The following is a 27,534-nucleotide window of genomic DNA, read 5'->3' on the forward strand; positions in this document are numbered from 1 at the left end:
CCCCTCTGCTCGGCCCCCGCCGCAGCCGCTTCCCCCCGCGCCAGCTCCGCAGCCCGGCGGGCCTGCGCCCCGTCCCCCGCCGGCAGCGGCCCGCTCTCGCCGGGTAGGCGCCTCTGCTCGCCGCAGGCCCACCGCGCTCCCGGTCCGGCCCGGCGAGCCGCCTTTTCTTCCGCGGCTCCGCTGCCCCCCGGCGCGGGGCCTCTCTCCATCCGCCTGGTCCTTGCCGCCGCCAGCGGCTCCGGGCGCCGACGCTAGGAGAGGCGAAGAGCTCCTCGCGGCTGGGCCGGCGGCCAGGATGTCAGGTGGGGACTCGGCGGCGGCGGCGGCGACCGCCTCCCCGCAGCCGCTCCCGTTCTCCTTGCCGAAGCCCCCTCCCCTCATGCAGCTGACGCCGGGGGACGCTGTCCGCCCCGTCGCCTCCGCCGCGGACCAATCGCCGAAGAGCACCCGACTGGCGGGCCGCCCGGATTGGCCGGCCGGGAAGCCAGTCAGCCTGCTGGCCCCGCTGCTCCCGCCCCGCGGGGAGCCCGAGCCGCTCATGCCCTTTGGCCCCTCGTCGCGGCAGCCACTCAGAGGGCGGCTTCTTGGCAGGTGCAGCGGGGGCAGCCTGCTGAGCCCCTCGATGCGGCCCGGCGGCGTCGACCGCGGCTCCCTCATGGTGAGTGGGGGGCGCCGGCGGCGGGGGGGGGGGACGCCGGGTGGGCCGCGCCGCGCCTCCGCGCCCGCCCGGCCCCGCCGGGGGTCGCGGCACTCGGCCGGGGGCGGCTGGCCCTGGCCGCGGCCCTGTGCGGCGGGGCCGGCTTTGTCGTGTGAATGGGGGAGAGCTGCGAGGGCGCTCGGTCCTGGCGGGCTTCCGCCTCCGGGGCGGCGCGTTGCTGTCGAGCCCCGCGAATGGGTGTGCGGCTGAGGGGAGCGGAGGCTGAGCCGGTGCCGTTCCCGCCGTATGAGCCCCCTGCCACAGCGACCGGCAGGTGACAAACGGCACCTGCTTGGCAGGTCCCTCAGAAAGCGGAAGAAGACGCGGTTACGCTCGGAGGAGGGTCCGAGGAGGTTTGGAGGAAACGTTGTTGTTCTGCCTGGAGTTCTTTGGACAGCACCCGAGACTCAGTAAGCGGGCAGGCTGTCACTGGGCGGCTTGTGAGGCTCGAGGATGCGGCAGGCGGTCAGGTGTCACATTGGGACGCTTCAGACCTTTCTAGTTGTGATTTCTGTGTATGAACCACCCGCTCCCAGCTTCAGAGAGTGTCAGTATTCCTGTCTTCCGGTACCAACAAATCACAGAAAAACAGAACATCAAAAAGAAGCGGTACTTATTTTTATTTTCTGCTCAGGACCCTTCTAAAATGATGTTTTGCTTAAGAATAGCTTTCATATTTACAAATGGAGCACTTATGCACACGCAGAACTATGTTATACATTCAAGCTATACATTCTTCAAAGATAAATGCTTTCCAGTGTTTATCCGAAGGTACTCATAGAGCTGTTAGGTGCTCTTAGGTGCAGGTGTAGGGTGCTCTTAGAGAATAAAAAGCTCTTAATATGTTTTGGTAATTACAAAAAAATAGGAAAAAATGCCCATGTCCATTTTGGTACTAGCAGTGTGACTATACCAAGTATTAGGACAGCAACAGGATTCAGGTTTTTAGGAAAATTCAGAAATGGTAGTCAGTGTAGAAGTTATTTCAGACTTGGACATCAGGAGTAGAAGATATTTTGTTTCTCTGACTTTTGTGCCACAGGGTTACTTGCGTTAATCGTAGTTGTATGGAAGAGTATGCCGAAATAGTTGCATTCGTAAATTCAGTATGTTTTCTGTGACAAACTGTAGATGAAAGATTATGGAGGGTTTTTTTTCCATTTGGATGTTGGTTTTGAAATTTTAAATGGATTTGTTAATTGTGATTAACTCTGGCTCAAGAAGACCTGGGAGAGTGAATGATCTTGCTCACTGTTTTTGCAGTATCCGTCTAAAATTGCCCAAATCGTTTTCAGCTCAGCGTTGAGTGTCTCTTTGTCATTAAAACTTTTGTGGGGTTTTGGGTTGTTGGCTTCATGCTGATTTGTTGCTGTCTTTCAGATGGGACACCCAGGCATGCCGCATTATCCTCCCATGGGAATGCACCCTATGGGTCAGAGACCACCAAATATGCCGCCAGTTCCGCATGGTATGATGCCTCAGATGATGCCCCCCATGGGAGGACCACCGATGGGGCAGGTAAGGCAGCTTTACAAGATTATTTTTTTTTCTTTCTTTCTTCCCATGATGATGTCAGGTAATCCCCGAGGTAGGTAAGTCTCATACAGTAGCTTGCACATGGTAAGGTTAATAATTCGGGGTATTTGATGCCACAGTTCCTATCCATGCAGAAACTCTTCTTACTTGTAACAGGTAATTGATGCATTTCATGTGTGACTTTAACTGTAAATAGCCATAGGTATGAATGCATAATTTGTTTTTTATTGAAGCTTTGTGGTAGTTTTCTTTAGATTTTGAAGAAGTAAGGTTCTTACTAGTACATACGAGAAACATAAAGTAGTGGTTCTTTTCAGAGGTAGTAATGATATAGAGAGCTTCATGTTTCTTTAATTCTTGGCTAACTCTTAACATCTACACAGATGAAAATTATAGGCAGATGCAAGGGAAGGAATAATTACGTTTTGAATTTTTGTAGAATTCCTTCTTGAATCCTAGGGAGTGGTTTATAACAATTCTGTGTATATACAGTTGTTGCTAGTGTCATGTGATTGAAAAATAAACTTGGCCATTCAGACTGACAGCTGTGAACCTGCGTTGACAGGTAGAGCAGCCAGAATCATGTCCGTGCTTTTTGCAGATTTAAAGCTTTTATTTTCAATAATCAAAGCTCTTTTCCTGTGTGGTTTCTGATTAAATGCTGAACTTCTAAAAGAAGCAGTTCTCTTTCTGGATATAATAAATGTTCTAGTGATGCGACTTGTGATGGTGGCTTGCATAAATAGAAACTGAGTGTCATCAACTAGACCAGAGGGATAGAGCAGACCAGAGTAGACAGAGGATGGCAGGAAACATTAACCCTTTGAGAAGAGCCCACAAGGTCACGCTGGCAACTCGATGTCTTCCTTGGCAGTACCTTAGATAGGGGCGTGTGTCTTTTTTTTTTTTTTCTTTTTCCCCAGCTGGCGTATAAAGGCTTGGTAGGAATCTCTTCAGCATGGTTTTGCAGCCTACTAGAGCTTCTGGTGTAAAAATAATGCCATTTTAAAAGATGAGGAGGGTTTGACTTCACGATAGCTAATAGTGTGAGCTTTTGTGTGTGTTCGTTAGAAACTTAAATAGCAATTCTATTTTACTCCTCTACTTAACAGTTCTTTTGTAGCTTCTGTTCCACTGTTCTCACTCTCGTATATTGAATATTTCAGTCTTTAATATTTTAGTGAGGTAGGGATATATATAGAGAACTCGGGACTTTTTGGTAGATGTAGAGTAAAAAACTAAGTATAAATGGCATGGCAGAGAGGAGATTAGAGGCTCAGTTACCCTGCAGCCTTAAGGATGGGTCAGGACGGTGATATTCTCGCACCAGAACTGTTGTGCTGGAAGTATCAGCTCATGTCTTGTTTCCTTGGACAATAAGCTCTTTCCCAGCAGATATCAGAGGTTTATTTTTGAGGCTTTGCAGGATGGGATGTTGTGTAGCTTGTTTTCTCCTTTCTGAGGTGAACCCCTTTACGGCAGGTACTTTGCATAGAGAATAGCAACGGCCTCCTGTCAGTGTCATTCAGAGGAGGGTCTTTTGGAAAATAATTTACTCTCCATCCCAATTTTTTTTTCCCTTTACTGACTTTGGGTTAGTGTTATGCAGAAACTGAGCAGTGCGCAGGGTTTCTTCAGGACCTGAGCCAGGGCTTTTAAGAAGTTTCACACGCTCACAGCCCCCTTAGTTGCAAGTAGCGGTGGGGCAAGAGTGCTTTCTTCTCCTGCTTCTACAGGATGGCGAGGAATAGGAGGGGCCGCCTTCCAGTCTTTCCTTCCTCCCTCACCCTCCCAAGAAAACCTTGTGGATTGAGGGTGGAGCAGTAGCCCTACCACATATCCCTCTCTCCGCACGAGATGCAAGATGAGGAGAGTGGTAACCTGATGCTCCCTGAAGATACAGGGGGATGGGGTCACTTGGCCAGCCTGCCAAGGACAATAAAGGTAAAGGGGCATAACTGAAAGGTTGAAGGGGGTTGACTTCTCGAGACCTGTTTGGGATGAGTGGCCAAAAGTTCATGTTCGTAATTACCTAAATTACATATTTTGTTCAGTTTGCCACGTTTTTTTTTACTGCTTGTTAGTACTTAAACGCCAGGATCAGCAAAAATAATGGGAAACATGCGAGGTATTAAACACTTTTTCAGTAGCATTTTTGACATCTTTTCAGTGCATCACTTCAGTGATGCATAACTTCTGCATAACTATCCCTTTGAGACTATAAGCATAAATATTTGAGCAAAAGCTAGCTTATCTGAGTAGCAGTTCTGTGGTTTTTTTGGTCTCATCGGACCACCCAACAAACGCAGATACAAGTCCAGACTCAAACTTTTCATTTCTGTAGTGTGGTGTGTCCCCATTACCAAGTTCACACTGTTACGTGGTTTTATATTGTATGTCTATATTAAGGGATTTTTTCCCAGACCTTTAAAAAAAGAGTTCAGAATTGGTTTAGAGCTTTGATGTTTCAATTTAATAGCTCTCTTCATCTTGAAGTTGTTTGCAGAAATTCATTCTTCTAGTGTCACTGTAAAGTGTTTCTTCCTATTTGTGAGGTAAGAGGAAAGGGAGACAGGTTGAAAGCTGTCAAAAAATGTGAGCAGAACTAATCTTAGACTCTGAGTTTACCTTTCCTTTGTTTAGTTTGTTCCGTGTGGCCTTGGAATTTTGCAGAAATCTTTCCCAACCTTTATTTTTCCTGCTTTAACTTAGGATTTCAGTAATAGCTTATTAACAGATCACACATCTTATCATTTGCTGCTGTTCTTTTGTAGTTTAAATGGTCGTCTGTATTAATATTTCATATCAGACTTTGGAATACTGTAGACGTGTTACTCCTAATGTTGATTTTGTAGGATTGTAACGAAGGGAATCAGAATTCTACAAACCTATCTTACTTTTTGTTGCCAAGTGCTTAAAAGGGTTTTTTTGGATTAAAAACTAGTACCAGATAATTGCTTTTAAATAAAAATTAAAAAATCCTTGTATTTTGTGTTTAAAATATCATAAAATATATCTGAAATACTATTTAATTATAGATGCCTGGAATGATGCAGTCAGTAATGCCAGGAATGATGATGTCTCACATGTCTCAAGCTGCTATGCAGCCTACAGTTCCGGTGAGTTTAACTTAAGTTTTCTGGTTTTTAAAAGGTCTTTGTGTCAGTTGCTGTCATTACTTCAGTGTGGGTATGCCTTTGTTTTCTTGAATTGGATTATGAGAAAGGTATTGCTAATTACAATGAAGTTTTATCTAGTTCTTGAATTATTGTAAAAAATAAGATTTCTGCACAAGGTAGAGCTAGTGATACTTGGTGTCCTGTGAATTTTCATCAGTCTTTAAACTCTTCTCTGGATCTGCGTCTGCTTTTCCCTTCATTTTTCTGTCTGGATTCTGCTTCCCATAATGCTTCCCGCGCCCCTGGCCTCCTCCCTTGTCCCTCACTTGCTTGTAGCTTGGCAGCAAACCAGTGTGAACTCTGGCTGTTTGGAGGGAGGGCTAATTGACTAGTGTACTTCTGGTTTTTCATTAAAGTTTCTGAAATTCAGCACATTTGAGATCTTGAGTAAAGCTTGCTGAAATTCGTAAAGGTATGAAGACGTTATTTGGGTGGGAATGGAGAGGGAAGAGTTAACAGACGTTAGAGATGAAGTCTCTCTCTGAAGTGGAAGAGGCTAAATTTCTTTCCTGTTCACATAATCTTTTCAGAGATTTAAAGTAACTGTAGGAGATCCACTTAAAAAACAGTTCTTTCCACTTAAATTTAGAATTAAATTATTTTTTGTTTTCTTACTATGGAGATACTACATGCCCAAGTCAGGTTTCATCCTTGTAGAACTCTGAATTTTTCTACAGTGCTAAGCACAAAACCTTTGCTATTGCTTTTGTTGATTATTTTAAAAAATAAGTTGGTTAATACTCCACTTGTTTTTTTTCATTAAGGGTTTACTGAAAGAGATCTTTAATTCATCTACTAAATATGCTATGTGTAATCAGATGTATTGTGTTAAGCAGCCCATCTGCCCTCTGGAGTAATGAGACAAAAATCACAAAGATGCAAAGTTTCTGCAAAATAAGTAGAGAAAGGACTGTTAGGAAAAGGTTGTAATGTCACCTTGACACGTGCTAGATGACTGAGGATTCATACTGGAGAGGGGAAGTTAGTTATCTTAACAGTGGAGAAAAACTGAAGTTTAGTGCTTGGGCTTTTTCAGACACTAGAGAATCTGCCTGTTAGTTACAAGTTTGTTTCTCACTGCTGTTCTCTGTTTAATGAGATGTGAGTGGAGGCTACAGCCTTAGTGTAATTTAAATAAAAGTCAGTAACTCCTTAGGCAAATTCTTGGGAATTGTGCTTCATTAGTTCTTGTACTCATGTAGCTACTTCCTAATGCACTAAATATTTTAGAAGCTACCAAGTGGGAAGGATGCTAGTGATTTTCCTCCATTTCCCATACAGAAGTTGTTATGAATTTCTGACAAACGATGCTCATGGAAAATTTTGGAAGAATTTCAGACCTTCAGAGAAAAATCTTTAAAAATGCTATGGCCAAAAGAGACTTAAAAGGGAGGGAGGGATCAGCACTAAAATAAATCTAATTTTGAATTTTACTGTATATTTTTACATATTCTGGCAAGAAGGCAGATCGCTTGGTTTTCTAATACTGGATTAGGAATAAATTTTGATTGAATTAAGTCTGTGGATATATGGCATTTAGAAGGCAAAGTAGCATAGTAGAGGGCTCCAGCTTTTAATTTTGCCCATAACCCTCTTGGCAGTGACAGCAGGAGCTCACACCTTTGTGCATGTGTGTGAGAAGGCATTTGTCTGTCATGACAGCATTCTTGTACCTCCCTGCTATCGCATGTATACCACAGCCTGGAAAGTGTTTCAGAAATAAAAGAATGATTTTACCACTTCCTCATTTAAAATAATTTGTAGGGGAGTAAAAAATTGTGACCTCTGCAGTCCTGATGATTTGCTTGGCAAACTTCATGAGATTATTGACTTGCTATAGTTTTGGCTGTCTGGTGGAAAATACTTTCTCCAAGTGTAAAATGTAATCTAAAGCTCATTGAGGCCAACTGGATGATTTGTACTGATATCAGGGCTTTTTGGTCTTGACTGTTTCATCCAAGTGGTCTTTCAAACCACTCCTGTGCAGGTTCACTATCTGTTTTGTGATCTACAGAAGTGTTTACTTCCAGAAAGCTGATCAGAACCAGTGTAATTCCTAAAAATTATTATTTCAGTCAGATTAGTGCTCTTAGGATACATGGCAATGTAGAATGGAATTTGGAAAAGTAAACATAGGCACAAGAAAATAAATATGTCAGAAGGGTTACTCACTGGAGACACAAATTTAACTACGGCCTTGCTTAAGTGACAGTACTGACGCTTATAGACACGTGCATGCACACAGAGTAGCTGAAATAGTTAATATACAGAATGCACTTTAAAGGCCTAAAGTTCATTGACGATTCACCTCTTTAGTCCTGTTGGATAATATGAAACATAATGGATCCAGTATGATTTCTTTTCTCTTTTTAACAACTTTTGCTGTTTTACTTGGAGTTGTTTGTTAATCAAGTTTGTAGAAGAGAGCTGAAAGATAAACCCTAGCAAAAGATAAACCTGCAGGTTATATTTTTGCCTACGGAAAAATAAAGAAATTGGGAAAACTGTTTGAATTCTGTTAATCTTTTTCCTTAGTTTGAAAGAATTTTGAAAAGGGTATCTGTAAGAGCTGTGGTTATTTGCAAGCAGTTTTATGAATGCAACAGATTCAACACTAATACATTCAAAGGCTTATGCCACATAATTATAACAGAAGCCTACTAAGCTACTCCAGCAGAAATTCAGGATCTCTTTTTTTTTTTTTCCTCACAACCTACTCATTTGGGAGATAAAGATGGGTACTGGCATGATGGCAAGGGACCCCCTGGTGTCGTTTATTGTATATATTGCCTTTCTGAAAAGTAGCTTGATGTTCCGCATTGCTTATTTAAGGAGCAGTAATAATTAAGCGGGTGATGGGAAGCTAGGAATCCATATTTAAGGCAGTAGAGCATTTTGTTGCTGAAAGCACTTGTTTGGATATGTACTGTATTTATCGATGATTTAATTACATTTGCACTCAGTACTTAAATGTCTCCTGATTGTTTCTACAGCCAGGGGTGAACAGTATGGATGCGCAAGTAGGTAAGTATAAACAATTTCTTACCGTTGCAAAATATTTCAACAAAATTGGGTGACGTATTTAAAAAAAAAACCCACAACTTTTCTGTAAAATGTAATTTAGCATTTCACAGAAAATGACATCTTCATGATTCCTATAAAAGCTTGATAGGTTTTTTCTTTCAAACCCTGATCAATTTGAGTCTTTATAGAGAAAAATAAAGCAACCAAACCCTTTATAATTTTTTTTTTTATTTTACTTTTTAGGCGTAACACCTCCTGGAACTCAGGTAAATGAAAACCAGAATTCTAGAAGATTGTAATAACAGTGTGGTGTTGTGCATGCATAGCTTTATGGGTTTAAAAGAAAACCTTGTATTTTATTTTCCTTATATGGAGCTTCTTTGCTTATGTGACTGCCAGTCTGTAATCAATGTTAAAATTAACAGCTCCAAATGTGTTTCTTTTTATTTGTCAAGTACATATGCTTTTCATGATGTTTTTGTGTGAATGTAGTTTGTTGTTGTTAAAGATACGGAGCTTGAACTAAAGTAGGTGTGCTTTCTGCTGTATTTCTGCTAATTTCTGAGCATTGAAGTCTGTTTCTAGTTCTTCTAGTATGCAGGACAGCAATATGAGATGTTTCTTGTGGTGGTTTTAGGTCTTTTTGCCCTACCTGAAGAGCAAGTCAATTGTAGCCTAGATACCTATGTTACTATAAAGCTGACTTGTTTTCAGATTTAAATCTTTGCAAGTGTTGGGCTAGATCATTACTCAGGGTAGAGTTGGGGTTTTATTTGCGCTGAAGAAGACTGAAGGTTGTTCCTCTTTTTGCTTTTTTCCTTTTTTTTTTTTTTTTCCCTTCCTTTTCCCTTCCATATCAGTGACCAGTTTATAAGCAGATTTTTATTTTACTTACATTTGGGTAACTTTTTGCCTGTTACATATTAATGAATATTTTGCTTTGGCAGTTCTAATGTGTATAGCAGAACTCAGTAGGCAATGATTAAGTCTGCCTTGCTGTTCCTTAATGCAGCTGTGCTTAGCACGAAAAGCCAGGTCAAGGTTCTAGTGTCGTTCAGCCCCATGTGATTTATTGGAACCCTTCTTAGCATTGTCAGCTTACTGAGAGTTTTGTTACCAAACACTATAACAATAGAAAGAGAATAGCCTGTATAGTCACCCATAATAATTTTGAAAACATCACTGTGGTTGTTGAAGAAGATAAAGTACTAACCATAGAAAAGTGGTTATCACCAATTCATCAATTTTGCTGCTCATTGGTAATTTAGCTTAACTCTCTTCCCCCCACCTCCCACCCCCGATGTCTTGCCATTATTTGAAATTTGCTTTTGTTAGTGTCTCCTTCCATCTTTGTTGGAACATAGCATAATTCAGTAACTTAAACAGGAATAAATATTGGGTAGGTTGCATGGAAGGTGATTTAACGTAGGCTGAACTTGTAAACAGGAAGGTGGCTTGCAGGCCAAATTTACTTCATTAGGTGATTTTTCAGTACTCTTCCACCTTTCCATCAGATGGGAAATTGCCGATGGAACAGAACCGGTGCTGCATATCTCAATATTGAAACTTTTGAATCGTGAATTAATGTAACTTTGTATTGAGGTAGGCAGGTCATCTGGAAGTAATCTCAAACTTTAAATTTGTCTTTCATGGCACCTTGAATGACCATTAATAACTTTCGGTCACTATCAGATTTCTATTTAAAATTTTATAAATATTACATTACTTCTCTGGAGATATCCCAGACATTTACCTTTAGTTTTTAAGATGATGAAGAAAATAGTTTGGTGAGATAACTAAGAGGCAGAATCTGTAAAAATAGTCATGTGGCCTCAAAGATACCCCATTGTAAGTTTTTGGTGGTTGCTTCAAAATTTGGGGACCTCGTACCTAGTTTAATTATTAAATATCATTGAATATAAGTTGTCCTTTTATTTCTATGAGATTTGCATTCGGTGTAATTGAACAAGGCAATTGGACCTATAAGGAAGTGGTTTCTCCTCAGCCATACCAGTAACTGGAACAGAGTAGATGGCTGAAGCCGTAGTCCACCAGCCCTAATTTCAGAGAGTTTATGTAAACTGTTGATGAAAAGCAATAGGAAGATACTGCTGAGTTCACACTAAACTCTTGAAGTCAGAACCTTCTTGAAGCAGATTTTTCTTAGTTTTGAAAACATGGTGTGCTTCTGGGACTTTCACTTGACAGTGTTAGGGTCTGATCACATTCACTTTTCCTTTCTTTTCTGATAGTAATTGGCTTGTTGAATGGGAGGCGGGGTGAGAGACTCTTAATAGCTCTTGTCACAAAGAAGTAGTTTCTTGAAAGCAATACTGACTTAAATGTGTTTAGATTTTGGCTTGCTGTCTTTGCTTTGCTGCTGATTTACTTGGTATATTTAATATGTACATTCAAATGAAAAACGAATATTAACCAGAATGTCTTTTCAGAGCTCTGTTTTGTTTCGCCCTCAGACAACGCATCCTGTAGTTTGTGCAGCCCAGCAAACTGCCACAACCAACAGTTCTGTTAATGAAGAGCACTCTAAACAGGTTTACCTGCTTTCCACTTGTATTTAACTTTCTAGTGGCTTTGGTAGCATCTCGGTCAGCAATTATTGTTCATCATTAATGATACCTTTTATTTTTCCTAGAAATCTACGTGGACAGAACACAAGTCACCTGATGGAAGAACATATTACTATAATACTGAAACAAAGCAGTCTACATGGGAGAAGCCTGATGATCTCAAAACACCTGCTGAGGTAAATTAAATTTAGATGAAGATAACTGTACTGCGTGACTTTGTGTGAACGCAAGAATTTACTAGCATAACTACCGTGTAGGACAATAGCTATAGCAATAGATTATTTTTTTTTTCCCAATGGGAGCAAACTCTCCAAGTAAGAAATGTTGCAAAAATGTTTATATCACACTCCTGATGTTGGTAGAACTTGAGGCTGCAAAATGGACAAAACTTTCAACAGTTTTCTTCAATTTTTAGATAAATTTTCCTTATTAAAAAGATGGCAGTCTTTAATATTTAGATAAGTAATGTGTTTATTTATCACTAGGGAGGATTTTCCTTGGAAAGTATATGCCTTGTATTCATTGATCCTTAAGTTCTTTCTTGGTGTAGTGTTTGTGGCTCACTTCTAGCTATCCTTTTAATTTTAAAACACCATTGTAAGTTTGATTTTATGTTTTTGTTTTCTGTCCATTAGCAATTGTTGTCTAAGTGTCCCTGGAAAGAGTATAAATCTGATTCTGGAAAGCCCTACTATTATAATTCCCAAACAAAGGAATCGCGATGGGCAAAACCCAAAGAGCTTGAGGATCTCGAAGGTAATGTTAACAAAAATGAGTAGGGAGGGTGGCAGCGAGTCGCAAGCTGTGCATATGCATGACTTTTGGCAAAAATTTGGTATCAAAGCATAGCAGTCAAACTTCTGTTAGAAATGAAATCTACTGAAATAAGCTGTGTGTAGTAGAGTTAATGCAGTCTGAGAGTTCTATGGAGCAGTCTTGTCTCCTGTGTCCTCATCACCATCCCTTTTTCCATTATACCCTTGGTTCTTCCCCGTTTATGTGGCAGCAGCATCAGCTCCCCCTCGTGTCCCTGAACAGGAACTGAATTGGGATGTAACGTGCTGTGGCTTGTTCAGGGCTACGTGCACGCTCTGTGTTAGCACTAGGTAATGCTTCACGCCTTTCTTCGATTTAGGGCTGTGGTAGGATTGGACTCTTACTTAGCCTCCAATCCTTTGGAAACGTGTAGGAACTTAGTAGGATTTGTGAAGCGGTTTAGGTTGATGGGCAAAAATGCGAGGCAGAGGGGCGACTGTACTAATCCTTGTTCACTTGGGAAACCAGGGTAAAAGGGTGCTGGACTTCTGTAATACAGTACAGCTTATAAGTGAGTAAGAATTACATTTTGTTTCGATGTCTTGGAAGAATTTTGAACACAGTAATGTATTTTATACTCAAAGCAATAGTACTGGCTGTCTGCTGAAAGCCAGAATTGTGTGTAAGGATTTGCTTAGGTATCAATTTGCTTTTAATTTTTGACAAGAATTATTTTGATAAACTATGATGTGGCAAAAAATATTAGTAACTTTTTTTAATGCCCTTCTGTATTATAAAGGCAGCGTCCCCTTTTGTACAAACATCATATGATGCTGTGCTCCTGTTTTTCACTTGTAGCACAGTTCTGTTTGGTATTGTAAGGGAAATAAGATCTTGATGAAAAATCTACAAATCAGCTGGGATAAGAAATGAGTATTTAAAAAGCGTAAGCATCAGTGACTGTTAGAATAAAAAAGGAAAGATCTGTTTCAGTAAATCTGACTTCATCTGTTCTTTAAACTAGTCTTTTAAAGTTGAAATAATTATTTTAAACCAAGAAGTCATTTGTTATATACCCTAATCTTTATTTAATGGGATTTCTAAATTTTGTTTTAGTCTGAATTGATGTCAGTCCTTAAAGGGCACAGATATTAAAATTATTGATAGTAACAAAAATATTTAAAGCTATGCTTTTATTAAATCATGTTAACAGTAACTTTTTACCCTGTATATATAAACTATTTTTTAAGCTATATTTTGATTGTTTTTTTCCCCTTTCTCCTCTAGCAATGATTAAAGCTGAAGAAAACAGGTATGCTTTTAGTGGTATGCTAATATTTTTTATGTTAGGCTGCCCGTTATTTTTTTAAAATGGAATCTAGTCCTTGAATCTTAAAACATTCTCCTTGCAGCTTTTCATTCCAAATAGTGGCTTAACGTATAAAAACTCAAATAACGTATTCTAGATTTCTTTTTAACTGATTGATCTACATAGATACACAGTTTCAGTAAAGCATTTCCTTTCTCTGAGCTAAGATTGTTTTGTGTTCTTCTGAGATACGATCTTTGTAACTAGACCTAAACCTCTCATTTTGTACTTTATTAACTTATTTAAACTACAGGCTTCCCTAAACCATTAAGTTGTCTCATGCTGGAATGTGACTGTTGCTGTTTCTTGATGCCTATAGCACAAAGCCCGAAGAATCAACTCCAGCAACATCTGCTCCAGCTGCTGCAGCAGAAGCAACAAACACAACCACCACAGCCACTACTGCTGCTGAAACTGCTGCAGCTGTTACTACCACCACTGCTACTTCTGCAGCAACAGCAGCCCCCGAAGCAGAATCTGCTGCAGCTTCTTCTGTGGCAGAAAATGAGAGTACTGGCACAGCCGCAGCTGAGGAACAGGGACAAGCAACTTCTGCACCTGCTGTGCAGGACCAGAGTGGAGAAACTGCAGCTAACGCAGCAGACGACTCCTCCAAGCAGGAGGCTTCAGCAGAGTAAGTGAAGTTACAAAGCGTGTGGCTTTGCTGCGGTTTTGTATTTCTTCTAGGATCTGGTTTATCTTCAATTGTAGGTGGCCAGGCTTCTTTGACAGTTAGCCGTTTCTTCGGTGAAACATGAGCACGAATCAGTGGCAGCAGAGAAGAATAACGAGTAAGAAAGAGAGGAAGAAGTATTAAATCTATTTTTAGAAAAATTAACGCCCTCCCCTTGCCAACCCTCTCCCAAAGCTCTTAAACCCTACAGAGAACATTAGTGGCTGGAACACTTCATGAATTTTTTGATAGCTATGAGGGTTTCCTGGGGTAACATTACATGCTTACCCTGTATGTTTCCTCTTTCATAGATCTGTGCAATTGGCTATCGTTAGAAGAAAATACAATACTAAATAGATCTTTAGCTGTGCCACCAGAAATGAGATCCTTTGTTTCTTAATAATGGAGAACTGATTATGTGGAGAATTATAGCTTATGATTTTTATCATTCAAACAAAAAAGAAACGTGCTGTGGGGGATTACAGCCATCAGGAGATAATTAAGGGCAAGAGGCATATTTTTAGGCACTCCCCTTTATATTTTTATATAATATATATAAAAATATTCCTGCTAAATTTCAGCATTATATTTTTATGAATCCTTTCTAGATAACTCGAGCAGGTAGCCAATTGCATAAGTGATAATACTTTTCTGAAATAGTTTGCCTTTTTTGATCAGTCGTGTATGGTGTCTGTAAGGAAAAGTCTTATACAAATTGTGGTGTTTATCATGTGTAGCATTATTATTTTTCTTTGAGTTGCTACTTAAAAAACTCATTCTATCTGATTATGGTGGCTTATGACTCTTTAGTGGCTCTAACTTAGAAAAAAAATGCTTAAATAATAAAATTACTCATTTTTGTATATAGTGCTGCTTCAAAGAAAGAGGACGACGATGCCCAACCGGTTAAAAAAACCTATACATGGAATACAAAGGAAGAAGCAAAGCAAGCATTTAAAGAACTGTTAAAAGAAAAGGTATTTGTCAACTATTCTTCATGCTTTATTGAATTACAAAAACTGCATTTGCCAGAAATTGCTAGATATTTTTTGTGTGTGTGTGAAGAATTTCTCAGTGTTGTGGAAGAGGACTTTTGTACTGGACAAGAAATGAGGGAAAAGAATGCTACAGTGAAAACAGTACACAGTTTAAACTTTTTTTCAGCTGTTTGGGTGAGTGGAGGAGGCTTTGAGTTTTTTCATCAGGGCTCAGTTCAGGGTTTTTTCTTATTTTCTTCCTTTTACATGATCCTCACACTGTAATGCAAACTTGTAATCTGGTCTTTGTCCAAAATTCAAACTGAAACAATGAGTGATTTGACGAACAGCTTCAGAGACAGACAGTGTAGAGCTCCATATGGAAAAAGGACAAACTATTAGATTTAGTATGCAGTGTTTCCATAAGCTACTATGATTTAAAGACACTTTTTTTTTTTCCCTATGAAGTAGTAATTCTAAAACTGTATTTAAGTGTTGTGGAAATTATGGTTGCCAATATTTTTGTCTGACAGTGAGGTACGTTTCTAATAAAGGTGTTGCCTGATTGTCTGAGCCCTCAATTTTCTGTCTTTGTTTTAAAGGTGGAGATGAAGTGGGAGTAAAATGAGACTGGCTTTGTTTTTTTCCCTGAGGATATGGGATCTGTGTTTTGTCTAGTGGGTCAACATAGTTGTATAGTAGACAAACTTCCAGAATAATTTATTGTAGAACTAGCAATAATCCAAAGAGTAACTTGTTTCGTTTTCCATGTTGACTGTTAATAAAACTTGAAAAAAAGATTTGTGACAAAGAATGGTGTCTTAACCTCGAAAGTGTATAGTACTTTTGTTGTTGGTGTTGTTTGTAATGGCTTTTTTTTAAGGCATCTGCCATTGTTGGATGTTGGTTCCATATCTAATTAGTTCATGATTTAATGTCTTCACAGCGAGTACCATCCAATGCTTCTTGGGAGCAAGCTATGAAAATGATCATTAATGATCCTAGATACAGGTATTGCTTGATTCTTTCCTCATTACATTTCTACACAAATACTATTTCAGGTAGTTTGACTTTACTGATGTAACTTTTGATTGTTTTAATAGATATTTGTGAATGTGTACCATTGTTAGAGAACTTTGTTCCTTTACTACATAAAGAAATGCAAGTCCTAGGCTTAATTTTTCATTTGGAAAAGATGTGGCAGTTGTTGTATTTTATGCTCTTTAAATGATTTTCTTGGGAATAAAAGCATGCTTTTACAATGAAGGAGCTAAAGACTTTCTAGGTTACTTTTTTAAATGAGTAGCTGCTATAAACATTGGCAGAAAAGTGGTTGATATCCGTGATAAAAATAGTATTGTAATGTGAAAAGTGTAAATGCAACCTGAAAGCATGATAGTAGCTTGTTTTATTATTAACTGCTTTTATTAGTAAGTGCTTATTTTTATTGCTTTTTTTGAAATGATATTCCATAATCCTGAGGGAGAGACAGTGTGATAACTGGCCATTTAGATTATATTTCATTTTGTCTCAAAAATCTGGATTATTCAAATCTGTTCTCTTTTGGCTCTTTGGTTTGTTTTTCTAATTTAATTCCCTTTTGTATAATTGGCATTGTTTTCTTTTTCTTTGATATGAAGTGCTTTGGCAAAATTAAGTGAAAAAAAGCAAGCCTTTAATGCTTACAAAGTTCAAACAGAAAAAGAAGAGAAAGAAGAAGCAAGGTCAAAATATAAAGAAGCTAAAGAATCCTTCCAGCGTTTTCTTGAAAACCATGAAAAGATGACATCCACAACAAGATACAAGTAAGACTGATCTTAAATGAAGTTCCAGCCTTCACTGGCTTGCCAAGTTAATAATCAGATCTTGCTGGCTTGCTGCTCTTGGTGAATGCTAACCTTTGTATGTGCTGAGCCTGGAAAGGCCTGTAACTAAAATTTTTATAGGAACACAAATATTCTCATTTTCATAGACCCAGGCAAAAAAACAACTCATTTGAGTGGTGTGCTGATGATAATGGTCTGAGCTTCTAATAAGTAGAAATACAAGATAACACTTGAGAGGAGTTTTATATTATGTCTGCCATTAAGAACAAAGTAGTTCTAATAGCTTGTTCATGGAAGTGCATGCCCAAAGGGAGGTATGTCTCATAAGCCTGTCATTGAAAATTTCATATATCTGATTTCTTGTAATGTTTGCTAGAACAGCGGCCTGAACATGTGCTAGCCCTCAGATAAAACTACCAATGTAATGCACTGCAGGGGAACTCACACTTCTATGGAGAGGAGTGTATAGTGGCATCAGCTTTAGTTTTTTAACTGTTCCTTTGTTTATAAGAGATAGAAAGCTGTCACAGAAAAAGTTGCCCAAGACAGAAAATTAGGGAGATGACATACAAAAGCATTACTACTTATAACAGAACTAATTTAATGTTATTGTAAGCCAGTGGGACAACTTAAGTCAGTGTTCACCAACAAATGATTGTATGCTTTTTCTTTGTTTTGTACAGAAAAGCTGAACAAATGTTTGGGGAGATGGAAGTCTGGAATGCAATATCTGAGCGTGATCGTCTTGAAATTTATGAAGATGTGTTGTTTTTTCTGTCTAAGAAAGAGAAGGTAACTTTCTTTCAAACTTATCTTTTTGCTTGTTATCTGTAAATTAGTTATACCCCTTAGTAAAGAAATCTTGCAAGCAGCGCAATTCTAAGTGTTGTTCAGGGACAGGTAAAATGCAGACAGAAGGGCAGGCATCTGTAGGAAAGGCATGGAGAAGCAAATGAAATGCTGCGTTACTGTGAACCATATACTGCTTGCAGGGTACAGGTCAGGTTACCCCCTCTCCAAAGCGGGGGGGAGAGAGAAAGAGAAAAGAATGGGAGGGAGGCAGGATTTATCAACTATGAGATGCTGTAGAGAGGGGACTCTTCAGTTTAGAAAGATGTGATGGGGGAAGGGGACAAAGAAAAAAGCATTGGTGGAACTCTTCAAAACTATGACTGGTTCTGTAGATGTGAATTTGGAGACAGTTGTTCCTTATTTCTCATTATACAGTACATAAGCAGTATAATAATGTTAGCAGGCAGAAGGTGATGAATCTTTAGCTAAACAAATTATTGGAAGTTGTGTTCCTGCACAGTACGCAACTGAAGTTGTGGAACTAACTGCTGCAGGGTAACATTTTGGAGACAAAATTTCCTGAAAAGCTACCTGTCTAAAACTGGGCAAGCATGCTGGGATAGATTGCTCTTGTTATCTTTCCCTAGTTCATTGCAGTCTGCTGGTGGACAAGATGAACCCTTGATTGACCCTGTACGGCAGATACAATAGCAGTTTCTTTGAAAGGTCTTTGTTCTTATTGAGATATGTTGCTGCTAATTTTGCAATGTGTTTAATTTTTAGTATGATTTTAATAAATTGTATGATGGCTTTTATTCTGAACTGCTCTGAATCAGACTGTGAAACTATCATGGACTTGTTACAGAAAGCTGTGTTTCCTTTAACCTCAGCGGTACCGTACCGACTGTGAGGATCTGGCCCGAACTGTATCTGGTCAGTTCATCTTCACTGAAATTTGGTAGTGATGCTAGCACTCACCAGCATCCTTGGGTAGACAGAAAACAGGCACTTAGAAACAAATTGTGTGGCAAGACTGCAATTTCTGAAATTGATTTAAGTGAGACTAGTGTTAAGGTCCACGCTTGCTAGTAAATTAAAACAAACAAAGAGGCCAGCCATCCAAACAGCACTGCTTAAGAAATTGCCTGTGGTTAGCATGTCTGGTTTAGATCTGCTCTTCAGCAGCACAGTGGGCCATAGTATCTTGTTGCAGCACTGACTGTTTACCAAATGTACTGGCAGTTTCCTAGCAGTATCTCTAAAAGATGAGCACCCTTTCGTGAGCTTTTCCCATCTATCGGGAACAGTCAGAGATAATAGTACTGAAATGGTATATCTGTGGATGGAAGCGGTAATAGTATGTAAAAATTTTATGTAGGTCCAAATTGTATTATGTTGCTTTGCATGTAAATGGAAGGTTAATTTTGTGTTTTCTTGGGGAACAAACTTTGTGGGGTCATGTATTTTTGTCTATACAACCTCAAATTAAATAATAATAATAATAATTTTTTCCTCAGGAACAAGCCAAACAGTTACGAAAGAGGAATTGGGAAGCCTTAAAGAACATACTAGATAACATGGCTAATGTCACTTACTGTACTACTTGGTCGGAGGCTCAGCAGTATCTGATGGACAATCCTACATTTGCAGAAGATGAGGAACTTCAGAGTATGTAGAAACGTATAGACTTTTTTTTGGAAGAGGGAATGGATTTGTCTTTAGCAGCGAGGACTCCTGCCTAAGTATGGCTTGTTCTTGCCCAGTCCAGAGCCGCTATGACAGCTGCTGAGCAGCCTGTATAAAGGAACCTGTCGTGTTTTGTTCCTAGGAAACGGATGTCAGGTTCAAAAACCATTACTGATTAATCTTGGTGATAAAGCAAAGGATACCTCTCTTGTGGGGATTGAATTGCCTTAGTAGTTGTTAGCCTTTGAAGTTTGAAATATTATTTGACAACGTAATCTGTTGCAAATACTTATGCTACCTTCTGCTAGACTGAGATGCTGCTGTGTTTGTTTTCCTAGAAAAAGTAAACTGTTTTCACTCTTCTAGAGTAAGAAGGTAGTTTTTCCATTATGAGCACGTTTTTCTTACAGATGAGTCGATCCTGTATTTTAAGAACAGCATATGCATTTACACAACCACTAAGGAATTTGACAAAGATACTCTGTTCTTACTTCTGTCCTGTGTTGTTAAGATACCTGTGGTAATGCAGGGAGATGCACAGGTGCTCATCCACAGTACTTTCCCCATAAAGGCTTTTGTGCTCCCTGTTGGCAGTGATAATTTACCCAGGTTGGGGGAGATTGGTTTTTGCTGCTCTGCGGGTCTTTGTGTATTTCAGTGCTCGGTGAAACTTCCACTCACAGTAACAATTGGCAACCGTTATCTCATCGTAAGAAACATTCTGCAGTTAGTGGGAAGAAATACCTAATTTTTACTCTTATCACTCTGTTGTTATCTGTTGCTAGACATGGATAAGGAGGATGCACTCATCTGTTTTGAGGAACATATCAGGGCATTGGAAAAAGAGGAGGAAGAAGAAAAACAGAAAAGTTTGCTTAGAGAAAGAAGGCGGCAGCGTAAAAACAGAGAATCTTTTCAGGTTGGTGGACTTTCTTTTTCTGTCCTAGGCGTGTTCTGATTGGATATTCTATGCGTTTTGTTTTTATTTCTTAGGATAGGCTAATGGGTGTGTATAATGCGTCAGTTATCAGCAGCATTTTGTCTGCTGTATAATACATCTGTTTGCCAGAAAGCTGCAAGAGTAGGGGAAAGTAAGAGGAAGTAGATTTGAATGGAAAGGAAATGCAGTTGGAACATTGTAAATGGTGGAGGAAGAGAGGAAGAAATTATGATGTAAAAAATGATTTTTTTCAATCGCATTTTAACAAAAATGGAATTCCAATTACCAAGAGTATCCATTCCAGCTGTTAGCCAAGTAAAAGTATGATGAGTGACTACAAATTTCCATTTCACTTGTATTTTGTAGCTATTTTTAGATGAACTGCATGAGCATGGACAATTACATTCAATGTCTTCTTGGATGGAGTTGTACCCAACCATAAGCTCTGACATCAGATTCACTAATATGCTTGGTCAACCTGGTAAGAATACTGTCTCTTCCAACCCTGTAGAAAGTAAGGTAAAGGTCTTGGATTTGGGGCAGAATAGAGCAGGGTTATTTGTATATTTTCTGAATGTTTAAAAAAATGCAGCTCTTTTATTAGAGCTAGCTTTTGACTTATCTAGTTTTTTCATCAGGATCAACAGCACTTGATCTTTTCAAGTTCTATGTTGAAGACTTGAAAGCACGTTACCATGATGAAAAGAAGATAATAAAAGATATCTTAAAGGTGAGAGGGGAAAATGCTCCATTATGCGGTTTCTTTTTTTAATGCCAAATATATCATTCAAGTAAACAATTTTGCTACTGGGAGATGGTATTTCACATTGCGTTAATGTCACGTGCATTAGCACTGAAGTGAGAGTTCCTGACTTACCTGATGCCAAAGAAGCAATTTTCTTACAGGATAAAGGATTTGTGGTTGAAGTGAATACTTCTTTTGAAGATTTTGTTACGGTCATCAGTTCAACTAAAAGAGCTACTACTTTAGATGCAGGAAATATCAAGCTGGCTTTCAACAGTGTAAGTATTAATACATAGGAATGCTCAAAAAAACTATAATTTGAAATCTCTTGTAAAAACAAGAATTGTCACTTACTTTTACTGTATTGCTATGACTACTTTCATAATATTTGAGATGCTGTGCTTTAGAGTTGCTTATCCTGATACCAGTTCCCAAAATAAAGATTGCAGAGGTATATCTTTATTCCAAATATAAACATTTCAACTTGAGAAATTCAGTGGTAGGAATTAAGTAATGTTCTCTCATTTATACGTAACTTTTCTCATGAGGGATTTGTGTGTGTCTGTGTTTGTGTATTTCTGGCTTGCATTATATCTTAACTCTATTTTAGATTCTGTTTGAGAAACAGCAGTTGCATGCTTTAAGAATAACTAATTGGTTAATTTTCCTGTAGTGACTAGTAGAAAACTCTAAAGGTGAACTATCACTGGGCTTTCCAAAAATTGCATTAAACTGAATTATTAGTCTTCCATTTTGATATCTTTCAAATGATCTTACAACTTTTGTTTGATATAGCTGCTAGAAAAGGCAGAAGCCCGTGAAAGAGAGAGGGAAAAAGAAGAAGCTCGCAAAATGAAGCGGAAAGAGTCTGCCTTCAAGAGTATGTTGAAGCAAGCTACTCCTCCAATTGAATTGGACGCTGTCTGGGAGGATGTATGTATCGTCACTTAATTATGAAAGTCTTTCCAAATATATTTAACAGGCTGCTGCATGCTAATGCTTTTATAAGTAAACCTAGATTCTCTAAGCTCTTCGTGTTTCTGTTTATATACCTTAGACCCATAAAAATTGTACTGTCTTTTCTTCAGTAAAATTTGAAATTTGATGTGAATAACTTCATTGTATTGGTACTTTCCTTTGAATACAATTTAAAACAAAACAAACCAAAAACCCCACTAAACCCAAACAAACAAACAAAAAAACCCCACTACCACCCCAAAAAAAACCTAATCACGCAAAGCCCCCAAACTTAATTGAAATGGAGATAAAGCACTCTGCTTAGTTAAAAGTCTATAACTTTGTTCTGCTAAGATAATCTTTAAAAACCTTTCCTCTCAGAGTATACTTTATATAAAAATGCATGCTTTAAACAAGGTTGCAGGACTTAAATGGCATGTGCAGGAAAAAACCAGTCTGATTGTCTGTGCCTCCAAACCAGTCTGATTGTCTGTGCCTCCATCTGTTACAGCTTCACTGAGGACCATTTTGGTTGTGAAGCTGGCATAAAAAAAAGTTTAGCCTTGTGACAGTACAATGGCTTTTTCAACTGCTGAAATAATGTCTTTTTATTATTATTATTACTATTTTTATTTTTGAATGGCTGTATTTCATATTAGCATTTTGTTGCTATTTTTCTTACAGATCAGAGATAGATTTGTGAAGGAACCAGCATTTGAAGACATCACTCTGGAGTCTGAAAGAAAAAGAATATTTAAAGATTTCATGCATGTACTAGAGGTAATTATTACTTTATTTTTTCCTGATTAGAGAATACACAAAAAAATTCTTAGTTGATAGGCTCTTAAATTGTGTGGGAAGGGAGAGGGATTTAACAGAATTCTACTGATTTCTGTTACAGTGGACACTGTGCTGTCATGAATGAGTGATTTAGATTGCTTAAAAAATCACCATCAAAGGTATTAGCAAAAGTGGGTTTAATACGATGTCGTAAAAGTGCGACTTAACAAAGTTCGATGGCAAGGTTCACTCTATTAATTACTGCATGGAAGAAACATACACAGGAAAATTGGGTTACGCTTGAGTTAGAATGATTCACAGAGAGACCGGGGATACAAAGGGTATGGAGGACCCTCCCGATGAGTCACGAGGTTCAGAGTAGACCCCCTCGCTTTCTAAACTCCTCATGGAGCTTAGGTGTGGCTAGGTCCAATCTTAGTCTCAGACCTGGGCAACGGTTTACATCTAAGCCTTCATATGTGCAAAACTTATCAATTCAGCATGCAATCAAAGTTACCAAGACAAAATCAAAGTTACCATACTAAAAGGTTATGCTCGATATCGGTCGCTTACCAAGGATCTGCCGTTGGTAAGAGGTGTCTCTGCCTCGAGGAGCAACCTTGAGAGGTGTCCCAGCTCAAGGGGAGATCGCCGCCGTGCAGCCAGGCTGCCTAGCAGGGAGAGCTCAAAGAAGGCTCCCTTAGGCTGTCATATTTATAGATAAAGTGGTTGGCTTGTAGTCAAATTACATGCAATAGGAAAGATAGGCGTGAGGCTCCTTGTACCCACAGCTTGCTTTGTTCCTTGATAAATGAGTCTTGGAAAAGCCACCCGCTATTCATGCATGATGGGTGTTCCAAGCTCATATGTATCAATGTTCTCGTGCCACTCGGCTTCTTTGTGGGCTCGCAGAGCACAGATCGGAACCAGGAGTTCTTGGCCCGGCCACGGCTCAGGCCTTTACCTCCTTTGGAACCTATACCAAACTACTGCTAGCTTGGTTAAGAGGTCGAGTGCATGTGCCTTACGTAAAAGTAATGGATATTAGAAGCTCATCTTGAAAGAAAGGAACTGAAGAACGTTACAGTTATTTGATATTATTTGTGATACATAGTTGTTCTTTTAATCTGCTTCCCTACAAGAATTTTCGGAAGTTAATTTAGCACCAAAATTTCCTGGTTTCTTCTAGCAAAATTTTTTCTTGCTGTGATTTCATACAAAATGTGATGAAACTTCTGCAGTATTTTGTTCACTACAAATCTGAAACTTCAAGAACATGCCAAGCTCTGCAGGTGCACTTTTTTTTCCCTACCGTAGCCAATTTTTTGCTGGTGTGCAAAAGGCGTGTTGTAGTTTAGTTTCATTCTTAACTTCTGGATGGGCCGCAGTAAGAGTTAAGCTGCAGAAGTTTTGACAACACATTCTTGTTGAATAAGGTGCTGTTTTTTCCTAGAAGATGTGAGATTTGATTTTGCAGCACATGGTCTTTGGGTTTTTTGTTTCATTTTCTGGAGTTGGTAAAGAGATTTTAAAATGGCTTAATTTCAGAATTTGAAATTTGGCAAAGCACGGTGCGCAGTGTATTCTAGGCCATCTTGAGCAGGGGCTTTAATTGGAAGCATTGAAACAGGGATCCAGGTAATAGAAGCTGTGTGCATCCACGCCTAAAGTTACATGCTTCCTTGCTTTAAATGCTTCTTATTACAACTTTAACATGGCAATACTGGTAGCTGTTTATGGGTTTCGACACAATAAATGCTTGATTGTTTGTTGGTTTTTTTTAATTAACCACTGCTAGAGGTAGATGCCTTGCGGATGATGAGAAACATCATTACAGTTCCTTGCTGTGTCCTATAGACCGGTGATAACATTTGCCTTCTCTTGTACTCTAGCACGAGTGTCAGCATCATCATTCAAAGAACAAGAAACATTCTAAAAAGTCTAAAAAACATCACAGGAAGCGATCACGTTCTCGTTCGGTAAGGTGTTGCATGATGTCTTAAAATCTACTTCTGTAAGCATTCGTAATGCTGTCATCTTGCTAACCACGTTGTTTTGTATCTCAAGGGCTCGGAGTCTGAGGATGATGACAGCCATTCAAAGAAGAAAAGGCAGCGTTCAGAATCTAGATCAGTTTCTGAGCGTTCTTCCAGTGCAGAATCTGGTATGAGATTGTTTTTTTAAATTTGTTTTAAAATTAATGTTACTGTTTTATTGTTGGGTCTTTTATAATTTTATTGATGTATTTTTGCTTCTCCGTATGTTTGCAGAGAGAAGTTACAAGAAGTCAAAAAAACACAAGAAAAAGAGCAAGAAGAGAAGACATAAGTCTGTAAGTGCAGTTAACTTTGTTGAGTTGGCTGATGGACAACTTGACACCTTATGGTTTCAGTAATCCTTTTTAGGTATCTAATTAGCCAGCTGCCTTTGTAATAGGGACTGCCTGAGATCAGACTGGAGGGGAGGGTATTGGCAACATTGTAACTTGCTGTTATATATACCTTCATGTTAAACCATTTAAGGCTGCTAAATTTGGGGGGGTTTAACTGCAACCACGCAAGCAGATGTAAAGGACTGCACTAGTAGCCTGGCATTTGCTGTTTATCACGGCAAGTCTCGGTATTCGCTTTTACTGTGGAGAGCTGAGAGGAATCCCAGCCATCTTTTCCTTTTGCCTCATGCTGAGCATCGTTCCTTTTGTGTGCTTGAGTATCAGGGTTGTGTTAGAAGCGCTCATATCAAATGTACTGGAGTATCAAGAGGACCTAAAGAGCAGAGAGAGAGCTTTCACTCTCTATCGGTTGAGGCCAAAGAGTATTTTTTTTCCTGGGTAAAGAAAGAAGCTTGGGTCTCTGAACTCGTGTTGGCTGCAGAACTCTTCAAAACTGATGGATTCTTTTGTTTCTGTAATTTCTGAGCAGTTAGCTGTGCTTTGCAGTGGGCAGCGTTCACAAGGAGGGAGGATATTAATTGTTAGCTGTTGAGTAAGGTACTAGTGCTAAAGGGTTGCAACACAAACAGGGTCACGTAAGCTTAGCAACACTGGGATGAAACGTGGAATAAAAGCACCAGTGGTGACACCTGATCCCTCATGGTCTGGTTAATGGTCCAGTAAAAGCCCAGCAACGTTACAGCGATCGAGTATGGCCAAGCAGCTGTGCGAGATAAGAATGTTTCCCAGCTTTCACCCTTTCCAGAGATCTTACTGAATGACACTTAGAAGAGGCTGATGGCATGGCATGCAGCATGCCCCGGCTTGGCATGCACCGAGGATGGTGAAAGTTCTTCTGTACTGAACAAACCTCTCTCCTTTTCTTTTCAAATCACTTCAGTACTGGTTTTGCATTACTTCTGCCATGGTTAATAGGATATGCTTAATTAGTAAACCACTTCAAGCAGTTGTTTAATATGTCCTATACTGAAATGAAGTCAGACTTTTCTAAGGTATAGTTATTCTATAAATTAATATTTAATATATTTAATATCAATATTTAATTATCTTCCCCTTTATTTACACAGGATTCACCAGAATCGGATATTGAACGAGAAAAAGACAAAAAAGAAAGAGAGAGAGAGAGCGAAAAGGATAGAGCTAGACAAAGATCTGAATCAAAACATAAATCTCCTACTAAGAAACGACCTGGAAAAGATTCTGTAAGCTTTCTCGTTTCCTTGTATCTTGATGCTTTGGGCTTGGCGGGCTGCTATAGTATAGTGTGCAAGCTTTATAGGTTTACTTTAAGTAAGGTGCTAAAGCTTTATTTATGTTCCATTTATAGATAAAAAGGACCAAATGTTCAAGCAGAGCTTAACCACACAGATCCTATTAACCATACGGATCCTATTCCCTCATTTAGTGTTTTCTTTAATTGATGTGTGAAGTTTCTATTTGATTAAGGGCTATTTATTGTTGCTCGTTGATGGACAGTGTGAATGAGGCACATGATTTTATAGACAGTACTGAAGTTTGGTCCGTATCGTGACAAAGTAGTATTTGTGACTACACTGCTGTTCTCTTTTCCATCCGGTTGGCCAGATTGATCTCAAAAGAGATGAGCAGCACAGCTGGTTAAACGTTTGAGCGACTGCGTGGCACCTGCATTCTGACCTTTCAGTAGCTGCAGTGCTGGGCTGGTGCTAGGCTGACAGTGGAAGAAAATCTTGGCGGAACAAAGTTCCGCAGTTCTTGCACTTCTCAAGCTGGGAAGTCCTGCGGGAGCGTGCTTGTGGCTGCGGTCCTGCTCTCTGCTGTGGTGCTTCTGTGTCTAGCTTGCTTTGGAAGGGACTTAGAACAGTGTTTTCAAAGACGCATACAAGTGTTTGAATGGAAAATAGAAACTTCTTTTGGTTCAGCATCTTTTGGGGTCTCTTCAGGGGGAAATTATATGCCTCGCTCTGGTTATTTAGAGGTGGTGGTGTCCTTCTGGATAACGCCCCGTACATTCCACCTTCCGAGAGGAGATAGGAGGGCTGATGTCTGCTTTTTCTTCTTAAAATCAGCTGCTTTGGCCTCCAGATGCCTTTGAAAAAGCCAATTACATGGCCTGCTGCGGGCATCTTCTATTGAGAACGTGGACTCAGGTGTGACTAAGCATAGTCTGCAGGAGGAGCTCAGCTTAGCTTGCAACTTCCCCCTTGCCCTCCCCGCTTCTTGTCCTCGCTGCTGCTGCCGCTCTCGGGGTTCGTGAGCGTGACACGGAGCAGCCTTCCGTGCCGTGTGCTGCCCGCCTGCTGTCCGTCTTCCTGCCGAGGGCCGTGAGGGTAACGGTGGGGCACAGGCTGTGCCGCCCGTGAGCCAGTACGGCGTGGAAAATAAATCGTTCTTGCCGCTAACGCTGCTTCTCTCTGCAGGGGAACTGGGATACTTCTGGCAGTGAACTGAGTGAAGGGGAGTTGGAAAAACAGAGGAGGACTCTTTTGGAACAACTGGATGAAGATCAATGAGAACATTATTTATACCAAATATGTTTACATTGTGGCATAATAAAAGAAACCAATGTCTAATTCAG

General features: G+C 39.7%; 1 protein-coding gene across 6 annotated transcripts; it reads left to right on the forward strand.

Moving 5' to 3' along the window:
- Positions 1 to 27,534, forward strand: PRPF40A (pre-mRNA processing factor 40 homolog A). Of its 6 annotated transcripts, none has more exons than XM_072874227.1 (26): positions 1 to 658; positions 2,078 to 2,215; positions 5,272 to 5,352; positions 8,406 to 8,436; positions 8,680 to 8,702; positions 10,887 to 10,988; positions 11,090 to 11,200; positions 11,660 to 11,780; positions 13,068 to 13,092; positions 13,469 to 13,783; positions 14,691 to 14,799; positions 15,746 to 15,810; positions 16,440 to 16,604; positions 17,309 to 17,417; positions 18,935 to 19,085; positions 19,889 to 20,022; positions 20,410 to 20,524; positions 20,670 to 20,773; positions 20,950 to 21,066; positions 21,584 to 21,721; positions 22,430 to 22,525; positions 24,418 to 24,504; positions 24,593 to 24,689; positions 24,796 to 24,857; positions 26,045 to 26,179; positions 27,377 to 27,534. In XM_072874227.1, the coding sequence occupies exons 1-26, from the start codon at positions 296 to 298 to the stop codon at positions 27,467 to 27,469; spliced, it is 3,087 nt and encodes a 1,028-aa protein (XP_072730328.1). In that variant the 5' UTR covers positions 1 to 295; the 3' UTR covers positions 27,470 to 27,534. The 6 variants fall into 6 exon arrangements, with proteins under 6 accessions (XP_072730328.1, XP_072730330.1, XP_072730329.1 ...); XM_072874229.1 differs by having other exon boundaries at positions 20,682 to 20,773; XM_072874228.1 differs by having other exon boundaries at positions 11,093 to 11,200.

This window comes from Ciconia boyciana, chromosome 10 (assembly GCF_034638445.1).
Source record: "Ciconia boyciana chromosome 10, ASM3463844v1, whole genome shotgun sequence".
Taxonomy (NCBI): Eukaryota; Metazoa; Chordata; class Aves; order Ciconiiformes; family Ciconiidae; genus Ciconia; species Ciconia boyciana.

What these genes read in the sequence shown, in the direction of transcription:
- PRPF40A (XM_072874227.1), top strand. Translation starts at nt 296, where the DNA reads ATGTCAGGTGGGGACTCGGCGGCGGCGGCGGCGACCGCCTCCCCGCAG. An exon ending in TAACACCTCCTGGAACTCAG is followed by an intron (nt 8,703 to 10,886) that starts GTAAATGAAAAC and finishes ATGTCTTTTCAG; the next exon opens with AGCTCTGTTTTGTTTCGCCC. An exon ending in TTCTGTCTAAGAAAGAGAAG is followed by an intron (nt 17,418 to 18,934) that starts GTAACTTTCTTT and finishes TTTTTTCCTCAG; the next exon opens with GAACAAGCCAAACAGTTACG.